This window comes from Labrus mixtus, chromosome 19 (genome assembly GCF_963584025.1).
Source record: "Labrus mixtus chromosome 19, fLabMix1.1, whole genome shotgun sequence".
NCBI classification, from domain to species: domain Eukaryota; kingdom Metazoa; phylum Chordata; class Actinopteri; order Labriformes; family Labridae; genus Labrus; species Labrus mixtus.
In genome coordinates, this window is record NC_083630.1 from 5,380,001 (window position 1) to 5,390,000 (window position 10,000).

The following is a 10,000-nucleotide window of genomic DNA, read 5'->3' on the forward strand; positions in this document are numbered from 1 at the left end:
CTATCTTCCATGGCAGGACGTGGTCCACCTCAACTCCTGCACCGATGACCCATGAAGTCATAGAGATGGAAAATAATGAAAGTGGCAATTGTGCACATCTTAGCACCTTCCCAGGTGTTTGTTCTAAAAATCTGAGCTCAGCGAGCCTCTTGTATACATTAACAGTAGCTTTACAGCACAATTTGCAATAATACAAATTTCATACTACATTACCTTACATCAGCAAAGCAAATTCAAAACTAATGATAACAGAAGGGGGCCTGCAATGCAATAGAATGGAAATTACAGCAATGTAATTAACTTGCCAAAAAAGGAAGAAAAACACAATATATCTTTGCAGGGGGGAGGTTCATTGAATTACTTTTTTTGGCAACACTGGAAAGCATGTTTTTTTCAAAGAGAAAACCCTAAAAATCAACTTCACTTAATAAGTAAGACAATATCAGTGTCTGGCTGGTAAACAACATTTTCTCGCAGGAAATTATGATTGGGTTTCATGTCTGCAGGCTGTGCACATTAAGCAACAATATGCCAACAAATCCTGCATATAAATTAAGAATTTCTTTATTTCAGTTTTGAGTTTACAGCTTTTTTTCTGCTGCCTCCAAGTGGCCAAATAATCCAGCATTGAAGGAGGAATCTTCCAATTAACAAAGTCACAGTCACATCTCTCAAACATGTTCCCCATGACTTTTATTTTAGTGTGCACATAAAAACACTGAAGATGTTCTACATTTCTTTCTTCTTTGAAAAATCTGAATCACATCTTTACCTGCAGACTCTTCTTAGGTCTTCCATTAATAACTCTAACCTTTATTGTCCTTCTATGTTTTCTATCATTATTATCTCATTGTCAATACGTTTTGTCTTCAAGTCACTATTTTCTCATGTCACCTCACCGATACAAAAAACCCCTTTACGCCAATTATCTTTATAACTATAAAACAGTTGTGTTTATGAAAGACTTAATGCAGTTGCTCAGAGTTTATCATTTACTATTTATCTGAGTGTGGCCACGGATTTAATATGTTCTTAACTCGATCCCAGCAAGCATGAGCTCTCCTGAAATAAGGACAAAGTGGATCTAAATCAAGCAGATTCAGTTGGTGTCTACTTCTAAGAGAAGAAATATTGATGACGGTAAGTGTTATCGACAAACCTCACCTCCTAATTGTAGCTTCCCAGCCTCTTTTTACAAGTCTTAATCAATGTTGAGATCTTCTTTGTGTCCATAACATGACTGAAACCTACTTACAGTAATTCGTATTTAACACAGGACTCGGTTTGATCCCCGGAAGGTGAAACTTCTCCACAAAGTTTTAGTGTTGTGCACACAAGCGTCGGATTCAGTGTAGAGCGGTGCTCAAGTAGAGCCAAAGACATGGATGATGTCTAATATGATTCCATATGGCAAATCCGTCCAAATGTGTTTGTTGACTCGATGACAAGAAAATAAATTGAAATGTCAACGAGTTGTAATAAATGCTGTCAGTGAGCCGACACTGCGGCGTGCTGTGCAAAGTCTCCAGCTATGTTAGATTGGCCAGTGGAAAAGAGAAATGTTTGTCTCATTTTTGATGTTTGGTTAAGAACATAATGTGTTCTCCAACGATGAAACCTATTTTAGTTTAAATAAAAGTATCGCACTGTTCTTATAAATCTCTACACTGTGAATCCCCCTCATCAATCACACCCATTTATGAGTGTGACAAACACACAAACATATTCTTATGCAGCCACACACAAAGAAACCAGAGCCCAGAGTCTCACATCTCTAGATAAAAATACAAAGGCTCCGCTTAAGACTCAACTTACACAACTTCTCATTTGAAACCATTTAATATATGACACGTTGTTTAAACTCTTTGTATAATGACTCAACATGTATTTTTTTTTGTGAATATAAGTGCAAGCAGGAATGATCACTCTTACCTGTCTATGATTGCACACATGTCCAGGCTGACGTTCTCAAAAGCTCCCATGGTGCCTTTCTCTACAGCGTGCAAATCAGCTGGTTGGTCGTCCACAAGGATCGCTTGCATGCAGCCCTGGAAGGAACGCAGGGAGGGAGGGAACGGCGTCTGGAGGAAATACCCTGGAACAAACAGAAGAAATAAATAAATAAAAGCAATTAGACTTTAAATTAAAAGGGAACTCTATTATAAGTTTTTTACTTTCATCAGTTCCTTCAGGATTCGGCAGGCTTTTTGTGCAAAGGCTGCAGCCTAAAAATGTGTGTACTAGTTGTGATAAAAGGCTTTTTTTTCTATGTAACACTTTAAACATTCATTGTGAAGGACTGGGACAAACACTCCAATAAAAGTGATCTATTGCTGCTACTTGGAATTTCAGGTGCTGCACCAATATCCAAACAATGATAAGAGAAAGGGAGACTAATACCTCACTGTTAATCACCTTAAGAGATCAACACTGACTCATGTTTCCTAGATAACCAGGATAACAAGACAGCATAGATGTGTGGATGGATTTGTATAGTTTTGCTCTATTGCTAAACTGACACTTCCTGGAAAGAGGGTTTAAATAAACAACAAGACAGCTGAAGACAGGTGAACTTTGGGCAGCAGCAGCTCAGTCTGTAGGGACTCGGGTTGGGAACTGGAGGGTCACTGGTTACATTGTTCCATGTTTAGCATGTCTCAATAACAGAGTGTAAAAGTCATTGGGATCTCATCTTGGGATAAAAAACAGATACAAACTGAGCAGGATTTGAGAAGGAGTAGAAACTGATTTTTTTTTTTAACATTTAATGGAAAGAGGGGGGGAAATATGACAAGAAAGATTCTATAAAACAATGTTTTAAAACACATATTGACAAAACGATCTTGTGTAGAAGCAGACATCAAACCTAACAATGCCATCATCCTTGAGGAGGAACAGCTGACCTGCAGGGTGCTCGTTTATTGTCACTTTTTGTGAAACGGTGAACCTTCACCAGCCCTTTTGTTTAAAGGCTTATCCACAAGGTCCATTAGCCTTTATATCAGTGCTAAGGCTGCAATAGATATAGGACATTAAGGCTTTACTATATACAGGACCTTTATGAGATACAAGAGTCAATGGCCCATCCAGAGGTAACACGGGGCCTTGACTGAAATGGGGACAAGGCTAGGACAAAACTGTACGTGTAACAGTGGGTGTCACGGAGTAAGAGTACATGGACACACAAGGCATGAGTGAATTCTACTAATCTGCAGGTATGCATAAAGTATGTGTATACATCTGCAGGTGTTCTTACAGCACATACTGTATGCACAGTCAGCGATAGGAAAAGAGCAGCCGGGATTCAATCTGAGCCACAAACACTCATAAAACACTGGCGCTCAATGACATCTCCATCATCGTGATGTTATAAGCTGTCATACTCTCCTGCATGCCTGTTAGCCTCGAGGTCAATGCGTCAAAAAGGCTTATTACAGAGGGCATATGCACACTGTGTGTGTGTGTGTGGTGGTGGTGTGTGTTTAGGTAACTGTATGGCGCGTCAGCAAGTAAAAAATAAAATGTCTGCATCTGTGTGTGTGTGTGTTTGATTCATCCCCTTCTTCACATCTTCAGATTCTCATTTCCTGTCCCAAAAGTTTCTCCTGTCATCTCTACCATCTGCCTCTCCTCCTGCTGTCTTTGGGTGCAAACAGAGAAACGAGAGAGAGAGAGAGAGAGAAAGAGATGGGAAAGAAGAGGGAAGATGGGAAAGGAGAAGACTACAGCTGGTTGGCAGCAGTTTGTGTCCTGTGGATCGCATCTGAATGCAAAAAGAAACGCAGCTTTCCTGACAGCTTGGCAGAGCAAACTGAGCAATGTGTGGAACGATGGATGGATGGACGGATGAAGGTAACAGGGGGGTTGTGTGCTCTATCTGAATCCCCAGTGGGAATTTTACCCAAATGATCCTATGTGTTTGTTGGGTTTCACTTTTTTGTAGACTCTCTACCAAAATCTTTTCTCCAGAGCAAATTTGCATGCAAATAGAATTCAACTGAATTAGTAGTTTTTCCCTTTTAAATACGTTTTGGTTTCAGTCACTACAAAACAATAACATTATGCAAATACATATTGAAAATGTCTTTCCAGAGGGAAAACATTTCCTGGATACAAACTGATCTCTATTATCCATCACATCATTTTATCCGCCACTCATTATTTAGGAGTGTATTTGAATAACCACTAAACCCACTTTATCGCCATGGAGAAATTAGCAGCTTTAGTGTGCAGACCCCTTTAGTCACTTTAATTCACCCTGTGAAAAGTCATCTTGGCATTTTAATGTAGTATTCACATTCAGTATTAAATAAATTAACAGGCAAATCCTTTCATAGTCATAAGTCAAAGTAAAAATGCATGAATGTTTTTTTTGTTTTGATGTCATTTAGCATTTATTCATATTTGACTAATTCATACCCACAAGAAAGCCGAGTTCAAAACATTAATCTGGTTGTTAAGATATTTTCAAACACTAATGGTCGTGGTTGATAACTCATACTGTAACTGACATCTGCCTGAATCTGCACACAACAGTGTTGCATGTGAGTACAGGTGTAAATCATCCCCTCTGCAGTATGTTTAAGTGGTCAGAATCAGACGAAGCAGCAGCCATACCATCTGAAAATTATTGAAAGAGTTGAAATGGGATGCCATTATTTGTTCTAAATCTATGAATGCTAAATGATAGCTCCTTAGTGCTAGCCAGCGCCTTATAACGGTCTTACACTCCTCGGGTGACAATCAACATCAACCGCCAAAAAATTGATCATCAGCGGCTTAAAATGATCTCCTGCAGCTGGTGGTACATAACTGTTGGTGTCATCTTTAATATTCACTCACAGACTGAGTTATTGGTGGTTGCTAACAGCTGCACATTGGGGGTAGTTGACTGCTCAAGTCCACCAGATGCGTGTTGGGTCCGTCTCCGCTCTGTTGCGGCAGATGAGTTTGATAGGTTTTCACTTTGTTCAATGTGTGTGCTTTCACTGCCTCCGCTGCCTCTGGACACCTCCGGCTGGTACGCAAGTCTTTTATCTTTCCCGGATGCAGGACCATCAATTTACCACAGAGCAGATCAAGTGGGACGTGAAGTCAGACACCGAAACAACATTAAAACATTTTCAGAATAAAACACCATTTTGACGGTTGGGAACAATGACAGTGCATTTATAGTTGTGTATGAGTGATTTATATGGTTTGATGCCACATACATCATATTATCTTGTGCTGTCGTGTGTAATTACTGTGGGAACTCCTCGGTCTCGGGACTCAGCTGGAGGTGCTGCTCCATGCTGCGCTCTGACAACGCCGCCTGACGGACGAGGGGAGAAACGAAGAGCTGACACGCAATGCACAAACATTGTGTTGTTTTTTGTATAAATATTCAAACTTAGTCTTGAAAAACATCAAACCCAATGTCTTAAAGGCTTTTAGAAACTTGAAATGATAAAGTTTAATATAGGATAAAAACACGTAACCAGCAATGACTATTGACATATTCTTATTTCTTGCAATCCTCCCAATAAAACATTGGGATTTATTTCATGAAAATGCCATTTTTCTTTTTCTGTGCTTTCCACAAAAAGATATCATTGCATCACTCTGACAGCTGTTATACAGCTGCAGTGACAGACGGAAAAATACAAAGATAAATGAAGCAGAGTCTGAAATACACTCTGCAAACAAAGCAGAGCTGTGTTCATACATCTGTTCCTCCTCCAGCTATCACACACACCAACACCTTCAATCCAAGGATGTCTGACCATGCCGTATTATTTTCTGAATGCAACAATACTGTGATGTTTTCATTTTCAGTATAGACAAAAGCTCCCATAACCCCTTGGGATCTGGAACGGCAGCCATAATCTCCTGTAGCCTTGCTGGCACTCTATCACCGCCCCCCTGCTGTGGTGCCAAAAGAGCTTCCTTTTACAAAACACACGGGAAGACCAGCGACCTCTCTCTGCTGCACGAACACCACCTGACTGGCATGGCTGTCCCACAGGATACAGAACACTTGTTTCCACATCCAAACACATTTATGAGGAAGCATCTGCACTGGAATTAAGCCAAAATTCTCTTTAGAAAAAAAAAGACAAATATCCCAAGGATGCAACTCAAAAATATATTTGATCAAAAGACAAAAACTGATGCCAAACCAGTATGTAGATTTCCTCCTAATCCAAATGATCCCAGAGGTATTTCCCTATTTTGGGGCAAAAAAAGGCAAAATGTTCAACAAAGACTTAACATAAATAACCACAATAGTGTCAAGGACAAGATCTACTTGCTGTGGGATCGATCCACATTAACAGTCCTGTATGCACTAGCTTTCAGAAAGTGTATTATGCTCATGGATGAACGGCATAGGCTTTGATAAATATGGGTGTCAGCCTCATGTCAAATTCATCACAAGCTTTAAGTTGACGGTCATCAAAATAGATATCAGTATCAGTATGACTGTTTGATATTAATGCTTTTCAAGCACTTTCATTTTAACATGAATTCAGTAAACATGATATGTGTGCTCATACTATTGCAAATTAGATTTTGTAGCCACAGAAATCTGTTGTTTTTTGTCCATCTTAAGTAGCACGGTGAGACAACCTGACCAGTAGTTGGTAGAAACAAGGTACTCTGCCGGAGGTCACTAAAAATAAAACTGCCGAAATTCTGCCCAAATCTAAAGTTAGAAACACTGCGGTGTTACCCATGCACACATTCCTTTAACTGATGAACAATGAGTTGTGGATGTGAGTATATTTCAAAGCCTAAATAGGATACTTAGCTGTTAATCAGCTAATTTAGCCTCTTGTTTTTAACACTCTTACATTATTTGATGCCAATCCAAACCATGTGCTTTAATTAAATGTGTGTGATAATACGTGTACATGATGTACGTAGGACCGTGTATATGTGGGGCCGCCAAGCTTTAAAATAATTTGAATTGGTCTTAATGTGCTCTAATGTGGTAAAGACATGCTTCATTTACATTTAGCCACAGTGGAAATAACACAAATTGAAGAACATAGCAACAGACAGATAGTACAACCCTCTTTTCTCTGATATCCAAGCGAGACTTCTCTATTCATGTTGAAGTGTCTTAAATGTCTAGGACAGAGATATTATAATGATCTTTAAGTGTATACTGCACACATCTGTTAAAGGGGTTTCCTTCAGTGGAATGGTTGTTTAGAGGTGTTGTTCGCAGGATGAGGATGAGTGCAGGAAATGCCTAGATCTAAGCTAGGATCCCCCACAGTGGAATGGGAACAAATGGACCCTTATGTCCAGAGGGTTGCCCAGGGACATCTGGTCAGGAGATTGTATCTGTGACCTGTGTTGTCCTTTAAGTTTATGACATACATATGACTAAGACAGAAACCCCTGCTGTTGAAGTAAGAGGGGTTGTCCTAAAAAACAAACAGATGTCCTCATGTGCCCTGTAACATTGTGTATAAATAGCACTCTCAATGTATGTTCGGGAGAGATCACTTTTGGCTGTGTCTCTCCCAGGTCGAACCATGGCGAGCCTGGCGATGCTGTAACTTGTTTGTCAATAAAATGATCATTATGTAAGCAAGTCAGTGTCAACGGCGAATTTCTTCATCATCAAACATATCAACAACGGAAATCCACATCAATGTCTGTATACATGTTCTCACTACCGACTTGTCAAGGCCCTTAATGTAGCTATTGATAGACTGACTATCAAAGTGCAACTTCAGTGCTTGGCATGTGAAGAGCTCAGGGTCAAGTTGGACTATTCAAAACTGGATGGACTTCTAACATACAGCAGTCAAGTACAGATCATAATGAAACACTATTCCCATATTCTATAATATGCATCCAAATGGAGAGACTGCAACCTAAAACAAGGTTTAAATGGTAGCACCATTACCTTATAGTAAAATGAGTGTATCATAATTAGCATGGTTTAGCTGTTGTCTATTTTATTGGCAGTATCGGTGTGTTTTTTGGCCTAGTGTGTCTGGTTCAATGTGTGGTCACTGCTCAACAACTGTTGCCAATGAAAACAGCAGATTGATGCCCTGAAGCCATGAGATCTGAAACAGATGGCTACCTGGAAGACTTCATTATAAACAACCTGAAGCCTTGTTTTGTATATAAAAGAACATGGATTGTTCATGATGCTGAGAGGTTTGTGCTAATTGTGGCACGTTGGCAGATGAGTCGCATTCAGATAGAGAGTGCAGATGGAATACTGTTAAAAAGCTTGTGGACAACTTAATGTGCTCCGCCTTTTTATCTCATCCGGCTGAGCGATCACAGAGACGAACTGAGGGCAGGCCACAGGCTAACCTATGTTTTCAACTCTCTCTATATGACTTGCAGTGATACTGTGACAGAAATTAGACAATATATGGTATATATATATAATATATGGTATGTGGTGCAGTGTTTTGAATAAATTCTGCATATTCTGTCTGAATTCTAACTTAAGTGGGTTTTTTATGCTTATTTTTGCTGAGGAACATGTGGCCCAAACACCCAACATACAAATAGATGCAGATGGCTGGAGGCCCCCCACTGTAAATCAGTGATAATGGGAAAGGCATTAAGTACAATGAGGGAAAAATCTGGTCAAATAACTGGAAGACCGACCAGAGATGAAACCGAGATTAAAAACAAGCAACACTTCACATACCTCCACCCAAAAAATAAATCTAAATTCTGAACGGAAAATGGATTTTAGAAAAGTGTTGGCTTAAGTATCATTTCCCACTGCTTGCCACAGTAATAATCAGCTGTTTCCAATTGCCTGCAGCCATCAAACTTTTGTTTACCACCACACTCTCAGCTACTCCAAATTCTTAATGTTGTTTCAAAATAACATGTAAAACTCAAGTCACAGCCACAGCTGCTTCAGCCCACACACTGCCACTCTCAGCACGGGGAGAACACTTTCACAAAAACACATTCACATTTCTCTGAAACATTGCGAGAATGAACATGTGACTATATGTATGCCACACATGGAATATGGAACGATTAATGGACTTGAGCTTGTGTAGCACTTTTCTAGTTTTCTTACTACTCAGTGTGCTTTTACACCACAAGTCACACCTACACATTCACACACTGATGGCTGAGGCTGAAATGAAAAGAGTCCTTCAGTATTAACTAATCCATTCATACACTTTATGTAAGCAGTGGGAGCAACTTGGGGTTAAATGTCTTCCCCAAGGACACATTGGACATTTGGCTGCAGGAGCTGGGGATTGAACCCCTGACCTTTCCACTCTCAAACAGAAGGGCGGAAGAGAAAACTGACCACAGGCTATCTTTGCTGTATGAGACTCCGAGGTTTATGTCACATTGTCACCCTTCCTCCCACCATCTCAGCTCCCATGAAACCCTTTAACACATGAACTCAGGCCTATTCTTTTTCTTTTGATTAGACAGACTTCAGACCGCTAGAAAAAGTCTGCATAAAGTCAGGGTGAACAGATTCTGCAGTTGGCTTTCACACATGCAGTCCACCCTAACAATGTCTATACATTTTCAAGAGTGTAGGTCATGTGTGTAAGGGGCTGATATTTATAGGTTTCCCTCCTTTTTCTTGGTCACTCTTATGAACCTGCTATCTTTCTTTCAATCTAAATTTCCAATCAGAAAGGTTCCTTGACTCTTTACTTTTTTTTGTACCAATCTTTTTAATCTCTCTCTTTCCAGTTCATGTCTTCCTTTCTCTCAATCTCGGCATGTCTATCTCTGTCTTCTTCAAGGGGTAAAGACACCACACAGATCCTCTCCCTCCAGCCACTATTGATCCCAACTCAGCTTACCAAACTCAATAAATCAACAATCGGATCAAAGGGAGACTAGAGGGTGAGGGGGAAGAGAAGAGGAAAAAACAACGATAAAGTTTGGGTGTGAGAGGAAAAAGTGATTCCAAAATATGAAGTGTTCATATTTCAATTAATCTGTAAGAGGGCAGATTCAAGAATCCAAGAAACCCCCAGATTAAGCTTGT

At 39.9% G+C, this 10,000-nt stretch overlaps 1 protein-coding gene across 2 annotated transcripts in view; it reads right to left on the bottom strand.

Moving 5' to 3' along the window:
* Positions 1-10,000, bottom strand: part of LOC132993984 (contactin-associated protein-like 2) — a 211,208-nt gene that overhangs the window by 61,710 nt on the left and 139,498 nt on the right. For both annotated transcript variants that reach the window (XM_061064024.1, XM_061064023.1), the window contains exon 11: positions 1,933-2,095. In XM_061064024.1, the coding sequence (XP_060920007.1) occupies positions 1,933-2,095 (163 nt within the window). The remainder of the gene's footprint in view (positions 1-1,932; positions 2,096-10,000) is intronic.